The sequence below is a fragment of the Oncorhynchus nerka genome, linkage group LG4 (assembly GCF_034236695.1).
Source record: "Oncorhynchus nerka isolate Pitt River linkage group LG4, Oner_Uvic_2.0, whole genome shotgun sequence".
NCBI lineage: Eukaryota > Metazoa > Chordata > Actinopteri > Salmoniformes > Salmonidae > Oncorhynchus > Oncorhynchus nerka.
The window spans coordinates 56,813-75,001 of record NC_088399.1 but is presented as its reverse complement, the minus strand read 5'-3'; the positions used below and the strand labels follow the sequence as shown (position 1 = coordinate 75,001).

At 44.3% G+C, this 18,189-nt stretch overlaps 1 protein-coding gene across 1 annotated transcript in view; it reads right to left on the bottom strand.

Annotated features, from left to right (window-relative positions):
- LOC115117472 (low-density lipoprotein receptor-related protein 2-like) overlaps positions 1-18,189 on the bottom strand; it is a 100,452-nt gene that overhangs the window by 45,696 nt on the left and 36,567 nt on the right. Inside the window, exons 22-27 of the mRNA XM_065017117.1 lie at positions 17,980-18,156; positions 17,607-17,873; positions 17,234-17,449; positions 16,830-17,059; positions 16,467-16,596; positions 16,165-16,358 (exon numbers count right to left, since the gene is read on the bottom strand). Coding sequence (XP_064873189.1) covers positions 16,165-16,358; positions 16,467-16,596; positions 16,830-17,059; positions 17,234-17,449; positions 17,607-17,873; positions 17,980-18,156 — 1,214 coding nt within the window. The remainder of the gene's footprint in view (positions 1-16,164; positions 16,359-16,466; positions 16,597-16,829; positions 17,060-17,233; positions 17,450-17,606; positions 17,874-17,979; positions 18,157-18,189) is intronic.

The window sequence follows — 18,189 nt, the reverse complement described above, 5'->3', positions numbered from 1 at the left end:
GTGACCTAAATATTGACTGGCTTTCATTAAGCTGCCCAATCAAGAAAAAGCTTCACACTAGTGCCTGCAAACTGGTTCAGGTTCAGTAAACCTACCAGGGAGATATACAGCACAGGAATGAAAACATGTATTGATCACATCTTCAATTATGCTTTAGATATCTGCTGTAATGCATTAAAGCAGTATCCAAATCCATTGGATGTAGTGATCACAATATGGTAGCGATATCTAGGAAAGCTTAAGTTCCAAAGGCTGGGCCTAATAGTGTGTATAAGAGGGCATACAAAAACATTTGTATTGATTCCTATGACGTAAAGAATATTTGCTGGTCTGTGGTGTGTAATTAGGAGCAACCAGATACTGCATTTGACACAACAAAAAGTTCGATACATCGCACAGACAGGAATAAAGAATTATCCGGGAAGATGAGACTGATGTGTGTTTCATGATACTACTTATGGTGAGAGTCCAGGTACATTAATTCACCCGACCTAGAATCAAATGCCGACCGTATACCATCAAGAGAATTCTCTTCGGTTATAGTCACAGTGTATATATTCCCCTTCGAGCAGATACGACGGCCCTCAACTACACTGGACTTCGTGCAAACTGGAAACCACATATCCTGAGGCCGTAATTCTAGTAGCTAGCTAGTCTAAAAAAGCAGGTCTGAGGAAAATGCTACCAAAGTTCTAACACATTGCCTGTAGTACTCGCTCTTCAAAAACTCTCGGCCACTATTACTCTCCCTTCTGGGATGCCTGCAAGGCCCTCCCCCGCCCTTCCTTTCGGGAAAGTCAGATCAAAACTCCATTCCAACTTTCCCTTCCTATAGGCAGAAACTCAAACAGGAAGTACAAGTGGTCTTGCAGGTCAATTCAACCCTGGTCTGACCAATCTGAATCCAATCTTCAAGATTGTTTTGATATAGCGGACTGGGATATGTTCCGGGTTGCCTCAGAATAACCTTGATATTTATACTGACCGAGTTCATCAGGAAGTATATAGGGTATGTTCCCACTCACTATTAAAACCTACCTAGTCCATAAACTGTGGATAGATCAAATCAAATTTTATTTGTCACATACACATGGTTAGCAGATGTTAATGCGAGTGTAGCGAAATGCTTGTGCTTCTAGTTCCGACAATGCAGTGATAACCAACAAGTAATCTAACTAACAATTCTAAAACTACTGTCTTATACACAGTGTAAGGGGATAAAGAATATGTACATAAGGATATATGAGTGAGTGATGGTACAGAGCAGCATACAGTAGATGGTATCGAGTACAGTATATACATATGAGATGAGTATGTAGACAAAGTAAACAAAGTGGCATAGTTAAAGTGGCTAGTGATACATGTATTACATAAGGATGCAGTCGATGATGTAGAGTACAGTATATACGTATGCATATGAGATGAATAATGTAGGGTAAGTAACATTATATAAGGTAGCATTGTTTAAAGTGGCTAGTGATATATTTACATCATTTCCCATCAATTCCCATTATTAAAGTGGCTGGAGTTGGGTCAGTGTCAATGACAGTGTGTTGGCAGCAGCCACTCAATGTTAGTGATTGCTGTTTAACAGTCTGATGGCCTTGAGATAGAAGCTGTTTTTCAGTCTCTCAGTCCCAGCTTTGATGCACCTGTACTGACCTCGCCTTCTGGATGATAGCGGGGTGAACAGGCAGTGGTTCGGGTGGTTGATGTCCTTGATGATCTTTATGGCCTTCCTGTAACATCGGGTGGTGTAAGTGTCCTGGAGGGCAGGTAGTTTGCCCCCGGTGATGCGTTGTGCAGACCTCACTACCCTCTGGAGAGCCTTACGGTTGAGGGCGGAGCAGTTGCCGTACCAGGCGGTGATACAGCCCGCCAGGATGCTCTCGATTGTGCATCTGTAGAAGTTCGTGAGTGCTTTTGGTGACAAGCCAAATTTCTTCAGCCTCCTGAGGTTGAAGAGGCGCTGCTGCGCCTTCTTCACGACGCTGTCAGTGTGAGTGGACCAATTCAGTTTGTCTGTGATGTGTATGCCGAGGAACTTAAAACTTGCTACCCTCTCCACTACTGTTCCATCGATGTGGATAGGGGGGTGTTCCCTCTGCTGTTTCCTGAAGTCCACAATCATCTCCTTAGTTTTGTTGACGTTGAGTGTGAGGTTATTTTCCTGACACCACACTCGAGGGCCCTCACCTCCTCCCTGTAGGCCGTCTCGTCGTTGTTGGTAATCAAGCCTACCACTGTTGTGTCGTCCGCAAACTTGATGATTGAGTTGGAGGCGTGCGTGGCCACGCAGTCGTGGGTGAACAGGGAGTACAGGAGAGGGCTCAGAACGCACCCTTGTGGGGCCCCAGTGTTGAGGATCAGCGGGGAGGAGATGTTGTTGCCTACCCTCACCACCTGGGGGCGGCCCGTCAGGAAGTCCAGTACCCAGTTGCACAGGGCGGGGTCGAGACCCAGGGTCTCGAGCTTGATGACGAGCTTGGAGGGTACTATGGTGTTGAATGCCGAGCTGTAGTCGATGAACAGCATTCTCACATAGGTATTCCTCTTGTCCAGGTGGGTTAGGGCAGTGTGCAGTGTGGTTGAGATTGCATCGTCTGTGGACCTATTTGGGCGGTAAGCAAATTGGAGTGGGTCTAGGGTGTCAGGTAGGGTGGAGGTGATATGGTCCTTGACTAGTCTCTCAAAGCACTTCATGATGACGGAAGTGAGTGCTACGGGCGGTAGTCGTTTAGCTCAGTTACCTTAGCTTTCTTGGGAACAGGAACAATGGTGGCCCTCTTGAAGCATGTGGGAACAGCAGACTGGTATAGGGATTGATTGAATATGTCCGTAAACACACCGGCCAGCTGGTCTGCGCATGCTCTGAGGGCGCGGCTGGGGATGCCGTCTGGGCCTGCAGCCTTGCGAGGGTTAACACGTTTAAATGTCTTACTCACCTCGGCTGCAGTGAAGGAGAGACCGCATGTTTTCGTTGCAGGCCGTGTCAGTGGCACTGTATTGTCCTCAAAGCGGGCAAAAAGTTATTTAGTCTGCCTGGGAGCAAGACATCCTGGTCCGTGACTGGGCTGGGTTTCTTCTTGTAGTCCGTGATTGACTGTAGACCCTGCCACATGCCTCTTGTGTCTGAGCCATTGAATTGAGATTCCACTTTGTCCCTGTACTGACGCTTAGCTTGTTTAATAGCCTTGCGGAGGAATAGCTGCATTGTTTATATTCGGACATGTTACCAGACACCTTGCCCTGATTAAAAGCAGTGGTTCGCGCTTTCAGTTTCACGCGAATGCTGCCATCAATCCACGGTTTCTGGTTTGGGAATGTTTTTATCGTTGCTATGGGAACGACATCTTCGACGCACGTTCTAATGAACTCGCACACCGAATCAGCGTATTCGTCAATATTTTCATCTGACGCAATACGAAACATGTCCCAGTCCACGTGATGGAAGCAGTCTTGGAGTGTGGAGTCAGCTTGGTCTGACCAGCGTTGGACAGACCTCAGCGTGGGAGCCTCTTGTTTAAGTTTCTGCCTGTAGGCAGGGATCAACAAAATGGAGTCGTGGTCAGCTTTTCCGAAAGGGGGCGGGGCAGGGCCTTATATGCGTCGCGGAAGTTAGAGTAACAATGATCCAAGGTTTTACCACCCCTGGTTGCGCAATCGATATGCTGATAAAATTTAGGGAGTCTTGTTTTCAGATTAGCTTTGTTAAAATCCCCAGCTACAATGAATGCAGCCTCCGGATAAATGGTTTCAGTTTGCAAAGAGTTAAATAAAGTTCGTTCAGAGCCATCGATGTGTCTGCTTGGGGGGATATATACGGCTGTGATTATAATCGAAGAGAATTCTCTTGGAAGATAATGCGGTCTACATTTGATTGTGAGGAATTCTAAATCAGGTGAACAGAAGGATTTGAGTTCCTGTATGTTTCCTTCATCACACCATGTCTTGTTAGTCATGAGGCATACGCCCCGCCGCTCTTCTTACCAGAAAGATGTTTGTTTCTGTCGGCGCGATGCGTGGAGAAACCCGTTGGCTGCACCGCATCGGATAGCGTCTTCCCAGTAAGCCATGTTTCCGTGAAGCAGAGAACATTGCAGTCTCTGATGTCCCTCTGGAATGCTACCCTTGCTCGGATTTCATCAACCTTGTTGTCAAGAGACTGGACATTGGCAAGAAGAATGCTGGGGAGTGGTGCGCGATGTGCCCTTGTCCGGAGTCTGACCAGAAGACCGCTACGTTTCCCTCTTTTTTGGAGTCGTTTTCTTGGGTCGCTGCATGCGATCCATTCCGTTGTCCTGTTTGTAAGGCAGAACACAGGATCCGCGTCGCGGAAAACATATTCTTGGTCGTACTGATGGTGAGTTGACGCTGATCTTATATTCAGTAGTTCTTCTCGACTGTATGTAATGAAACCTAAGATGACCTGGGGTACTAATGTAAGAAATAACACGTAAAAAAACAAAAAACTGCATAGTTTCCTAGGAACGCGAAGCGAGGCGGCCATCTCTGTCGGCGCCGGAAGTAACAATGGCAGCAGTTGAACAAAACTGAATGTGCCAACCACCGCATTTAACCACGGCAAGGTGACTGGAGTCATGACTGTCCTGGAAGGATCCAAATGGGTCAGATCAGCTTGGCAATAAATAACTTCAGCCAGACCCCCTTTCAGTCGCAGAGGGGGGAGAGGGGAACTGGTGGTGGTGGGGGGGGTGACAGCTAACACCCTGATGTAAATCAAGTACAAGAACTTTCAGCCATGTTCCTCTCCAAATTCACACAGGAATATGCCTTTGTTACAGACATTCGCCCACGAAACTAACACTTTTTGCGAATACTGTCAAAATATTTTTAACATACAATGTGGGGAATGGTCAGAGGCGATCTAAAGAATGTCATTTGTGACCCGATTCAGGAAACTAGGCGTGTCGCAAGTCACGACTTCACAGGAGAGAAATCTCTTTGGGAAGTAATTGCATTCGAACATGAACTTTCTTACGATTAAAATGGTTAAATTAGGAACCTTGTTGGTTAAGCCACAAAACGCTAGCAACCTTCCCATTAGCCATGATTGGCTGAGATGAGTGGGCTGGACATGCCAAGAGAGGCATTCAGATTTGTCTGCCATATGGAAGACTGTTTATTTGAGCTCGTCAGACTTGATAATCCTGTCTAATGCAGCTTTTTGTAAAGTAGTGGAGCTGCATAAGTGTTGCTCTCCATTTTTTGGCGGATCACGTTTTGAAATCAGTGGAATTAGAGTATGATAGCTAAGGAGACGTAGAAAACACCAGTCTTCAGATTATATCTTCAAACTAAGGCCAACCGTGGTATTGCATTCCTGACAGGGTGACTCATCCATGATGCATGTATACAGGTAAGATGGCTAGCTACATTCGGATACACGTTTTCTAATTCCGACAAAGTGGTTTCATTTCAAGATAAAGTGACTGTTAACTAATGTTGGCTGGCATTACTTGATTCCCAGAGCCGTTTGATTTTCTAGTTAGAGCCTAATGTGACTCAGGGGAGAGAGGAGACTTCCACGAACGATATATCATCGAAGAGATATGTGAAAAACACCATGAGGATTGATTCTAAACAACGTTTACCATGTTTCAGTCGATATTATGGAGTTAATTTGGAAAAAGGTTCGGCGTTTTGATGACTGAATTTTCGTTTTTTTTTGGTAGCCCAACGTGATGTACAAAACGGAGCGATTTCTCCTACACAAAGAATCTTTTTGGACAAACTGAACATTTGCTATCTAACTGAGAGTCTCCTCATTGAAAACATCCGAAGTTCTTCAAAGGTAAATGATTTTATTTGAATGCTTTTCTTATTTTTGTGAAAATGTTGCACGCTCAATGCTAACGCTAAATGCTATGCTAGCTATCAATACTGTTACACAAATGCTTGTTTTGCTATGGTTGAAAAGCATATTAAGAAAATCTGAGATGAGTGTTAACAAAAGGCTAAGCTTGAGAGCTAGCATATTTATTTAATTTCATTTGCGATTTTCATGAACAGTTAACGTTGCGTTATGGTAATGAGCTTGAGGCTGTATGTACGATCCCGGATGCGGGATGGCTAGAATCAAGAGGTTAACCTAGACCAGAAAGGCGTCGAGCTGCAGCTCACGTCTAAAGCGGTTTGAACTCTGAAATCTCAATGAGGTAGAGGCGAGAAGCTCACCTCCCGGACAAATCACTGGTACAGCTGATTAGCTGCCCTAAGTATCCAGAAAAGTTCATTTAAGTGGGACCATTCTACTACTCAACACCCCACTAGGAACCATTGACACGGCTGGCTAGCTCATCTTCAACGACTCATTTTCCAGAGTGAATGGAAGAACAGACGGATGGGGACCCCTTTTGGACAATCAGAGCATTACAAGTGTCCCGTGGAAAGGCCCAACCAACCCCTTTCCAAGGCCCTGTAGGAGAAATACACTAAGAACCAAATACATTCATGATTTTACTCCAAACAGACGGTGGTTCATGTGCAAAGTACATTGGTACATTTCGAAACTACTCACAGTAATAAAGTATTATGTCTCTGCCTCTTGCCCTCCATGTCTTTTCTAATGTAAAATATATCACTAGCCACTTTAACCTGTTGCTTCTACTCGGGACGCTTGCGTCCCAACTAGAGCTCTGGAAATGCAAATGCGCTACGCTAAATGCTAATAGTATTAGTTAAAACTCAAAAGTTCATTAAAATACACATGCAGGGTATCGAATTAAAGCTACACTCGTTGTGAATCCAGGCAACAAGTCAGATTTTTAAAATGCTTTTCGGCGAAAGCATGAGAAGCTATTATCTGATAGCATGCAACACCCCAAAAGACCCACAGGGGACGTAAACAAAATAATTAGCATTTCGGCGTTACACAAACCGCACAATAAAATAGAAAACATTCATTACCTTTCACCATCTTCTTTGTTGGCACTCCTAGATGTCCCATAAACACTATTTGGGTCTTTATTTCGATTAAATCGGTCCATATAAAGCCTAGATATCGTTATATGTAGACTGTGTGATAAACGAAAAAAACATCGTTTCAAAACGTAACGTCATTTTTTAAAATTCAAAAAGTCGACGATAAACTTTCACAAAACACTTCGAAATACGTTTGTAATGCAACTTTAGGTATTAGTAAACGTTAATAAGCGATAAAATTCATCAGGAGGCGATGTAAAGATCATTAGCTGTCCGTCTGGAAAAATGTCCGGCTAGAAACTCAACGAAAATATCCGGTCCCAGACCGGATTAGATACGGTGTCCTGTATGTGTTTGACCAAGAAAAAACTTGAAGGGAAATGACAAGACGCTAGACACCCTGTGGAAGCTGTAGGTACTGCAACCTCAGTCAATTAATTGTGGTTCACGTTTATCAATGGGTTCAAGTAGCGCATGGATATATTTTCCCCATTTTCAGTGATCAGTTTTTCCTGTGCTTTTCGATGTAAATGCCGTTCTGGTAAAGCCACAGCAGTGATTTAACCAGTATTTTAAACGTCTGAGTGTTTTCTATCCACACAGACTAAGCAAATGCATATACTATATTCCTGGCATGAGTAGCAGGGCGCTGAAATGTTGCGCGATTTTTAACAGAATGTTCAAAAAAGTAGAGGGTCGACTGAAGAGGTTAAACAATGCTACCTAATATAATGTTTACATACCCTACATTATTCATCTCATATGTATACGTATATACTGTACTCTATATCATCTACTGCATCTTTATGTAATACATGTATCACTAGCCACTTTAACTATGCCACTTTGTTTACATACTCATCTCATATGTATATACTGTACTCGATACCATCTACTGTATCTTACCTATGCCGCTCTGTACCATCACACTCATACATCTTTATGTACATATTCTTTATCCCCTTACACTATAAGGTAGTAGTTTTGGAATTGTTAGCTAGATTACTTGTTGGTTATTAATGCATTGTCGGAACTAGAAGCACAAGCATTTCGCTACACTCGCATTTACATCTGCTAACCATGTGTATGTGACAAATAAATTTGATTTAAGAAGCCGCCATATCGTTGTCAGTCCGCTAGGGACCTATTTCTAATGTATTAAGTGTGTATGTATATCCGGTGTAACCATTTAGTTAGCTATTAAATAAACCAATTTGTGTAGCAGTGAATCATAAGGCTTTTGCAGATGCAGGAGGTTACGACTTTTCAGAATGATGATATGATACGAGGTTATGATTTTAAAGGTTGACCACTTATGGATGTGATAGTAAAGACATTTAGAGTGTATATCGGGAGATGGTAACTTTAAACAGCTCGTGGTGCCCCAAATACTAATGAGTTAATTGTTGCATGATTAATTCAATTCAGTAACAATTAAACAGTTAGTTGATCAGATAAAAAGTAAAGTTATGACACTGGGAATATGGCAGAATACAAACAGTTTAGTTATGCCCTACGTAAGGCAACCACAGGCAAAACATCAGTACAGAGACGTCCCTATTGAACAGCTCAGACATATGTAGCAGGGACCCCAGACAATCACGGATTACAAAGGGAAAACTAGCCACGTCCGACACCGACGTCTTGCTCCAGGACAAGTTAAACTCCTTCACCCTCTGAGGATAACATGGCACCACTGACGCAGGCCTCGAGGACTGTTGGCGCTCATTCTCTGTGGCCGACGTGAGTAAGACATTAAAGCGTGTTAACCCTCGCATGGCTGGCAGCCCAGACATCCCTAGCCGCATCCTCAGAGACCAACTGGCTGGAGTGTTTACAGACATATTAAATCTCTCCTTATCCCAGTCTGCTGTCCACATTTAATTCAATATGTCCACCATTGTTCCTGTACCCAAGAAAACAAAGGTAACTAAATGACTATCATCCCGTAGCACTCACCTCCACGACACCCTAGACACACTTCAATTTGCATACCGTCCTAAAAGATTATGCAATCGCCATCACTGCAAATGGCCATATCCAATTTGGACAAGAGGAATACTTCCAGTACCAGTCAAAAGTTGACACCTACTCATTCAAGGGTATTTCTTCTTTACTTTTTTCTACATTGTAGAATAGTGAATCTATCAAAACGGTTGTAACCCCCCAAGCATTTTACATTAGATTCTTCAAAGTAGTCACCTTGACAGCTTTGCACTCTTCGCATTCTCTCAACCAGCTTCATGAAGAATGATTTTCCAACAGTCTTGGAGTTCCTACATATGCTGAGCACTTATTTGCGGCTTTTCCTTCACTCTGAGGTCCATCTCATCCCAAACCATCTCAATTGGGTTGAGGTTGGGTGAGTGTGGAGGCCGGGTCATCTGATGCAGCACACCATCACTCTCCTTGGTAAAATAGCCCTTTCTAAATAATTGTCAGCTGCAAAGCACCCCCACATCACACCTCTATGCTTCAGGGTGGGGAAAAAACAAAAATCAAATTTTATTTATTTGTCATACACACACGTTAATGCGAGTGTAGCGAAATTCTCTACACGTGGAGAAAATCTGTTCAACTACTGTCTCAGACACAGCGGTTGGAACTAAAAATCTCAAATTTGGACTCCGACCAAAGGACAAAATTCCACCACTAATGTCCATTGCTCGTGTTGCTTGGCACAATCAAATCTCATTCTTATTGGTGTCGTTTAGTGGTTTCTTTGCAGCAATTTGTACATGAAGGCCTGATTAATGCAGTGTCCTCTGAACAGTTGATGTTGAGCTAGGTCTGTTAAATTGAACTCAAGCATTTATTTGGGCTGCAATATCCGAGGCTGGTAACTAATGAACTTATCCTCTGCAGCATAGGTAACTCTGGGTCTTCCTTTCCTGTGGTGGTCCTCATGAGAGCCAGTTTCATCATTGTGCTAAATACTTGACATTTCCCAGATTGACTGACCTTCATGTCTTAAAGTAATGGACTGTTTCTCTTTGCTTATTTGAGCTGTTCTTGCCATAATATGGACTTGATATTTTACCAAATAGGGCTATCTTCTGTATATCAACCCTATCTTGTCACAACACAATTGACTTTTAAGCTGGTATTGTATGTAAAAATGCTGTTCATTGACGACAGCTCAGCCTTCAACATCATAGGATATTGGTCCGTCAGCAAGTCCAGGGTGGGGTTCAGCTTATCCTCTAAGCTCATTAAGCTGAGTCTGAACCCCGCCCTGTGCAATTGGGTCCTGGACTTGCTGACGGACCACCCCCAGGTGGTGAAGGTAGGACAACGCTGATCCTCAACACAGGGGACCCCTCCTGTACTCTGCTCAGCCCTCTCCTGTAATCTGCTCAGCCATGACTGCATGGCCACTCACACCTTCAACACACTCATCAAGTTTGCAGACAACAGTAGTAGGCCTGATTACCAACAAAGACGACAGCCTACAGGGAGGAGGTGAAGGTCCTGGTGAAGTGGTGCCAGGAAAAGAACCTCAACGTCAAGGAGACGATGGTGGACTTCAGATATAGCACTCCCCCATCCACATCAACGGGCGGCAGTGGAGAAGGTGAAAGGCTAAAGTTCCTCAGTGTACACATCACTGACAAACTGAAATGGTCCACAGTGTGGTGAAGATGCAACAGCTCCTCTTCAACCTCAAGAGAATGAAGAAATTTGGCTTGTCACCTAAAACAAAACTTTTACAGCTACGCAATCGAGAGCATCCTGTCGGGCTTTATCACCGCCTGGTACTGCAACTATACCACCCACAACAGCAGGGCTCTCCAGAGGGTGGTGCGGTCTGCCCAACGCATCACCGTGGGCTAACTACCTGCCCTCCAGGACACCTACAGCACCCGACATCACAGGAAGGCCAGAAAAGAATATCAAGGACAACCACCCGAGCCACGGCCTGTTCACCCCGCAATCATCCAGAAGGTGATGTCAGTACAGGTTCATCAAAGCTGGGCCCAAGAGACTGAAAAACATCAAAGCCATTACGCTTAAATAGCCATCACTAGCCGGCCTCCAACCAGTACCCTGCCCTGAACTTAGTCATTGTCACCACCCACTTACTCAACCCCAGAGGCTTCTTGTACATAGACATGGAATCCCTGGTAATGGAACACTGATCACTTTAATGTTCACATACTGTTGTACTCATTTCATATGTATATACTGTATTTTAAAATCAATGCCATCCTGTTAAACTATTGCTGTATACACACACTATTGTACAGATAAAATATTTTGTATATCCACATACTGTCTCATACAGCCCCTTCTAACCACCCATATTTACACTCCGGACTCCAACGTTGCTCATTCTAGTATTCATATAGGTCTTAATTCCATTATTTTTCTTTCGGATCTGTGTATAGTTGTGAATTGTTAGATATTACTGCAGTGCTGGAGCTAGGAACACAAGCATTTCTCTACACCTGCAACACCTGCTAAATATGTGAAAGTGTATGATGTGACCAATACAATTTGGATGGAAACTGAGGATAACTGTGGATGATATTGCCACTCCTATTTGCCATATCTTCAATCTAAGCCTACAAGATAGTGTGCCCTCATTCCTAGAGGGAAGCAAAAGTAATTCCGCTACCCCAAAATAGTAAAGCCCCCTTTACTGGCTCAGAAAGCCCGTTAACAAACCTTTGTATCTAGTCAATCAAACGTTTCCTATGCTATTTTACAGTAAAGAAATATACATACTTTCAGCATGCTTGTAGGGAAAGGCATACAACATACATGCCACTTACAAAAATGACTGCTTGGCTGAGAGAAATGTATAATAAAAGATTGTGGCTGCTACTTTGTAAGACTTCTGTGCAGCTTTTGACATTATCGATCAGAGTCCGCTGCTGGATAAACTTGTTTTATGCTTTACAACCCCTGCTATAATGTGGATAAAAAGTTAGCTGTCCATCAGAGGGTGTTCTTTAAAGGAAGGCAACTGTAGCAAAATGCTTGTGCTTCTAGTTCCGACAATGCAGTAATACCTAACACACAAAGTAAATGTGTGGAATAAGAATACGTAAATATAAAACTATGGATGAGCGATGCAGAGCGGCATAGGCAAGATGCAGTAGATGGTATAAAATACAATATATACATATGAGAAGAGTAATGCAAGATATGTAAACATTATTAAAGTGACTAGTGATCCATTTAATAAAGTGGCCAATTATTTTGAGCATGTATGTAGGCAGTAGCCTTTCTGTGCTAGTAATGGCTGTTTAACAGTCTTGAGATGGAAGCTGTTTTTCAGTCTCGGTCCCAGCTTTGATGCACCTACACTGACCTTTTTGATTTATTTCACATTTATTTAACTAGGTAAGCTAGTTGAGAACAAGTTCTCATTTACAACTGCGACCTGTCAAAGATAAAGCAAAGCACTGTGACAAACAGGGTGGAATGAAATGTAATAAACAAGAAACATTGTCTATATACAGTGTGTGCAAATAGCATGAGGTGGTAAGGCAATAAATAGGCCATAGTAGCAAAGTAATTACAATTTAGCAGATTAACACTGGAGTGATAGATGAGCAGATGGTGTGCAAGTAGTGATACTGGTGTGCAAAAGAGGAGCAAAGTAAATAAAAACAATATGGGGATGAGGTAGGTAGATTGGATGGACTATGTACAGCTGCAGCAATCAGTTAGCTGATGTTTAGTGAGGGAAATGTAAGTCTTCAGTGTAAGTCTGAACCGTCCAGAGTAGTGATGCTAGTCAGACGGGCAGGTGCAGGCATCAAACGGTTTAAAAGCATGCATTTGGTGTTGCTAGCATGTTAGAGCAGTTGGAGGCCACAGAAAGAGTGTTGTATGGCATTGAAGCTTGTTTGGAGGTTAGTTTACAGTGTCCAAAGAAGGGCCAGATTTATACAGAATGGTGTAGTCTGCGTAGAGGTGGAACAGGAATCACCCACAGCAAGAGCAACATCATTGATATATACAGAAGAGTCGGCCCGAGAATTGAACCCTGTGGTACCCCCATAGACTGCCAGAGGTCTGAACTATCTGCGAAGTAGTTGGTGAACCAGGCGCGGCAGTCATTTGAGAAACCAAGGCTATTGAGTCTGCCGATAAGAATATTTTGACAGTTGAATGCCTTGGCCAGGTCGATGAATACAGCTGCACAGTACGGTCTTTTATCAATGGTGGTTATGATTTCGTTTAGGACCTTCAGCATGGCTGAGGTGCACCCGTGACCAGCTCAGAAACCGGATTGCACAGCGGAGAAGATAGAGGGATTCCAAACGGTCAGTGATCTGTTTATTAACTTGGCTTTCAAAGACTTTAGAAAGGCAGGGCAGGATGATTGGTCTAACAGTTTGGGTCTAGAGTGTCTCACCCTTTGAAGAGGGGATGACGCAGCAGCTTTCAATCTTTAGGGATCTCGGAGAAAAGAGAGGTTGAACAGACTGATAATAGGAGTTGTAGATCGGTTGTGGTAGCCAGGAGGAAAGCATGGCCAGCCGTAGAGAAATGCTTATTGAAATTGATTATCATGGATTTATCGGTGGTGACCGTGCCACCTAGCCTCAGTGCAGTGGGCAGCTGGGAGGTGCTCTTGTTCTCCATGGACTTTAGTGTCAAAACATTTTAGTTTGGCAGGCAATGACCGCTGACATCCTCATGAAAACTGCATAGGTGTATTTGGAGGGCAAGTTGGTCAGGATAATATCTATGAGGGTGCCCATGTTTTCTGATTTAGGGTTCTACCTGGTGGTTTCCTTGATAATGTGTGTGAGATTGAGGGCAACTAGCTTAGATTGTAGGACTACTGGGGTGTTAAGCATATCCCAGTTAAGGTCAGAACGAATGAACTCTGAAGACAGATGGGGGGCAATCAATTCACATATGGTGTCCAGGGCACAGCTGGGAGCTGAGGGGGTCTAGAACAGGCGGCAAGATAGACTTATTTCTGGAGAGATTCATTTTTTCAATTAGAGGTGTAAACTGTCTGAGCATCGACCTGGAAAGGATGACAGAACGTTGCAAGCTATCTCTGCAGTAGATAGAACTGACAAAGGGGGAGGATTTGCAATCTTGACAGAAAATGTTGTAGTTTGGTATGGAATTCTGAATTTTTGGTGGCCTTCCTGAACCAGGATTCAGACACGGCAAGGACAGGGTTGGCGGAGTGTGCAAAAGCAGTAAGTAAAACAAAGTTAGAGAGGAGGCTTCTGATGTAACATGCATGAAACCAATGTATATTCGACACGCAGGGCTCTGGATTAGCCTCCACATCACCCGAGGAACAGAGGAGTAGGATGAGGGTACGGCTAAAGGCTAGCAAAACTGGTTGTCTAGTAGATTGGGGACAGAATAAAAGGAGCAGATTTCTGGGCATGGTAGAATAGATTCAGGCCAAAATGTGCAGACAGGGGTATGGTGGGGTGCGGGTACAGTGGAGGTAAACCCAGGCAATGAGTGATAAGAGCAGTTGCATCTCTGGACATGCTGGTTATACTGGTGTTATACTGGTGCAATCACAGGTGTTGATTGGGAGAGCTAACTAAGTCAACAACGGGTAAGACAACAGCTAATCAGCTAGGTCAACAACAACAACAGGTTCAATGGCGATGAATGGGCAGAGCGTTTAAAGTTAGCGGTCCGGGGTAAATAGAAGCATCTGCTCCGTCGTCCGGCAAAGGCCGGTTGAAGGCACAGCTGATGAAATTACATCTGCGGACCAGTCGTGGTGGTACGAAGGGACATGGCCAGATGGCGAAAGAGGTATTGTAGTTGTGGTAATATTGTTTGCTAGCCGGGAGATGAGTCTGGCTCAGGGCTAACTTCAGGGCTGGGTCACTCAGTGGCAGCTAGCTGTGATGATCAATGGTCCAAGGTTTATGGCAGAAATCTGGCGTTGTAGTGGAGAAAAACAGTCCGAGGCTGGCAGGTATTATACAGGTTAAAAAAACAGCTGGTGCCTGAGCAGAGGGTAAAGGCCGCTAGCAGCGGCTAACAATGACTAAATGGCTAGTAACTTAACTAATTAGCTGGCAACCTTCTGATGAAAGTTTTGGCTATAGGGTCTAAAGAAATTGCGGATCGGTGTCACATTGAGTGAGGCAGTTACCGGAAGGTATATTTAATTTTAAAATGGAAAATGAGTTTGAAAAACAAATTGGAATATATACAAAAAAGACAAAAAGTAAACGAGAGGAAAACAAAACACGTCTGCACTGCGATGCCATCTTGCCTTCTGGATGTTAACGGGGTGAATAAGCAGCGGCTCAGGTGGTTGTTGTCCTTGATATTTTTGGCCTTCCAGTGACATTGTGTACTGTAGTTGTCCTGGAGGGCAGGTAGTTTGCCCCCGGTGATGCACTGTGCAGACCGCACCACCCTCTGGAGATCCTTGTGGTTGTGGGCGATGCAGTTGCCATATCAGGTGGCGATACAGCCCAACACGATACTCTCAATTGTGCATCTGTGAAAGTTTAGGTGGCATGCCACATTTCTTCAGCCTCTGCGTAAAGCCAGTGTGTATGCGAAGGACTCCACACCATACACGTCAGCTACTACAGCGAGTGAAATCTCTGCAATCCTTAAAGAGCTGCAGTTAGTTTCAGAATGGGTGGCAAGAAATAAGTTAGTCCTAAATACTTCAAACTAAAAGCAAGTTAAGGTGACTAAACTGCTTTGAGTCAAACTACTGTAAACTGTCATTTTCAAACATTTTGATAAAAAAGTAGCTAAGATGGGGAGAAGTATGTCCATAAAAAAGCACTGCTCGGCCTTAACTATCAACAAGGCAGGTACTACAGGCCCTAGTTTTGTCTCACCTGGACTACTGCCCAGTCGTGTGTGTTTGCCTGTCAAATTACAATCGGCACCAGGTATGCCACCAGAGGTCTCTTCACAGTCCCCAAGTCCAGAACAGACTATGGGAGGCGCGCAGTACTACATAAAGCCATGACTACATGGAACTCTATTCCACATCAGTTAACTGATGCAGCAGTAGAATCAGATTTTAAACAGATAAAATGAAACTTATGGAACAGCCGGGACTTTAAGGGTCACAAGCATACACATACTAACACATACTCTACCCACACGTAACATGGATTTTGTTTTGTAGATGTGGTAGTAGAGTGGTGTCCTGAGGGTACACAATGTGTTGTGAAAAGTGTTGTTAAATGTAATATTAGGCAGGACCGGGTTTTGAAAACCCTGGGTTGGGGTACTAACCGGTCCATAAGGGGTGCTGACACAGTGCTGGTCACATTGGGGGGTCCCAGGGCTGGAGCAGTTATTGGTGGAACAACCGTGCCCCTCATCAGATCCATCAGGACAGTTGATGATGTGGTCACACAGCAGGGAATGGTCCACACACTCTCCACTACCACACTGGTAAAGCTGGTTGGAGCACTTCAACTGGTCACCTACAGTAAAACAACAGACTGGTCCACACAGACTCCACTACCACAGCTGGTTGGAGCACTTCACCTGGCCAACTACAAATGTAACCATAACCCTTTGTGTAAGCTCACATCCGGCCTCGTCACTGTAGTCCTCACAGTCCTTCTGTCCATCACACCTCCAGGTTGCAGGGATACACTGGGTCTTAGAGACACAGCTCCACTGGAACTCCCCACACGTCACTGGAGACACCTTACAGTTCTGAAGTTTACCCAGAATTTAGAGATGGGTTAAGGTAAATTGATTGTGCGAGATTATGGAAATTAACCTAGCAAGCTAGTTTGTATTGGTTTCCAAAACAACCTTGGACTTCCTTAATACTGGTCATGGAGCCATAAAAGTGGTATCCATGAATTAATCTGGCAGTGAGCAAGTATATAAATGTTTTGCACAATTATTTTAAAGTGAAGGTTAATATTAGTCGGGTTCCTCACCATCTCGTCTGAACCGTCCTGGCAGTCCTGTTCCCCATCACACAGCCATTCCTCCACAAGACATTCATGGCTGTTTGGGCAGCGGCGCTCCGGGGGACAGTGGGGGGGTTTGGCACAGCCCACCTCGTCAGAATGGTCTCCGCAGTCAGCATGGCCGTCACAACGGAGAGCCTCAGACACACACTGACCATTACTGCAATGATACTGCTGCTGGCCACAAAGCTTTGCCACTGGGAGGAGAGCGAGATGGCAGAAGCAGAGGAGAGCAATGATTGCAAAAAACTAAGTAGAAACAGGTTCAGAACAAGGTGGAAATGGGTTCTAAACATGGAACCACATCACAGTGGAAATGGGTTCTAAACACCCATTACAATGAAAACGGTTTTTAGAGATCAGGCTCATACCACAGTCTTCCTCATCAGAGCCGTCCGAACAGTCTCTCTCTCCATCACAGAGGAAGGTTTCTGGGATACAGCGGCTATTGTTGTCACAGCGATGACTGCAGCTCTTGGTGGCCTTGAAGCAGTCCATTTCATCAGAACGGTCCTGGCACTGTGGCTTTCCATCACACATCTGCTGCTGGTCGATACACTTCTTCCCATGAGCACACTGGAACTGACCTGAGGTAGGAACCAATGAGCACACTGGACCTGAGCTAACAACCAATGAGTACACTGGAACTGAACTAAGGACATTGATATGAATGGATGGATTTGTGCTGAAACTGGCCACTTGTGATTAAACACATTACACCAGATCAAGAGGTGAGATTCTGACCTGCTTTGCAGAGGAGCTCACAGTCCTGTTCATCTGATCCATCCTTACAGTCCACCTCTCCATCACAAACATGGCTGTGCAGGACACACTCTCTCCCATCCTTGCACAGTGTAGAACCCATACGGCACTTCAGGGCTGCAGTTTGGGATGTTGGAGCAGCGATCGTTGGACAGCCAATCTCATCTGAGCCATCATGGCAATGAGCGCGTCCATCACAAACCAGACTCCTCTTAATACATTTCCTCCTGTCCTTACACCGGAACTCACCTGGGAGACACACATAAGAGGGACCATGAAGAAAGGTTAAGAGGGTTAAAGGGGTTTTCTGGGTGGCAAAGCAGTATCAAATTTCAGAACGCATTAATATATCTACCTCGGTTTGGACATTTAGTAATGCAGGACTCCTCATCAAAACCATCAGGGCAGTCTCTCAATGTGTCACACAGCTGAGTTTGGGAGATGCACAAAGTTGAGCCCCGACACCTCACTGATGGACTGGTACAGGTCTGAGCCAGAGTTGGCAGGACAGGAGGAAGTACCTTGTCAAAATCTAGGAAGAGAGGTTACATTAGATTCATTTAAA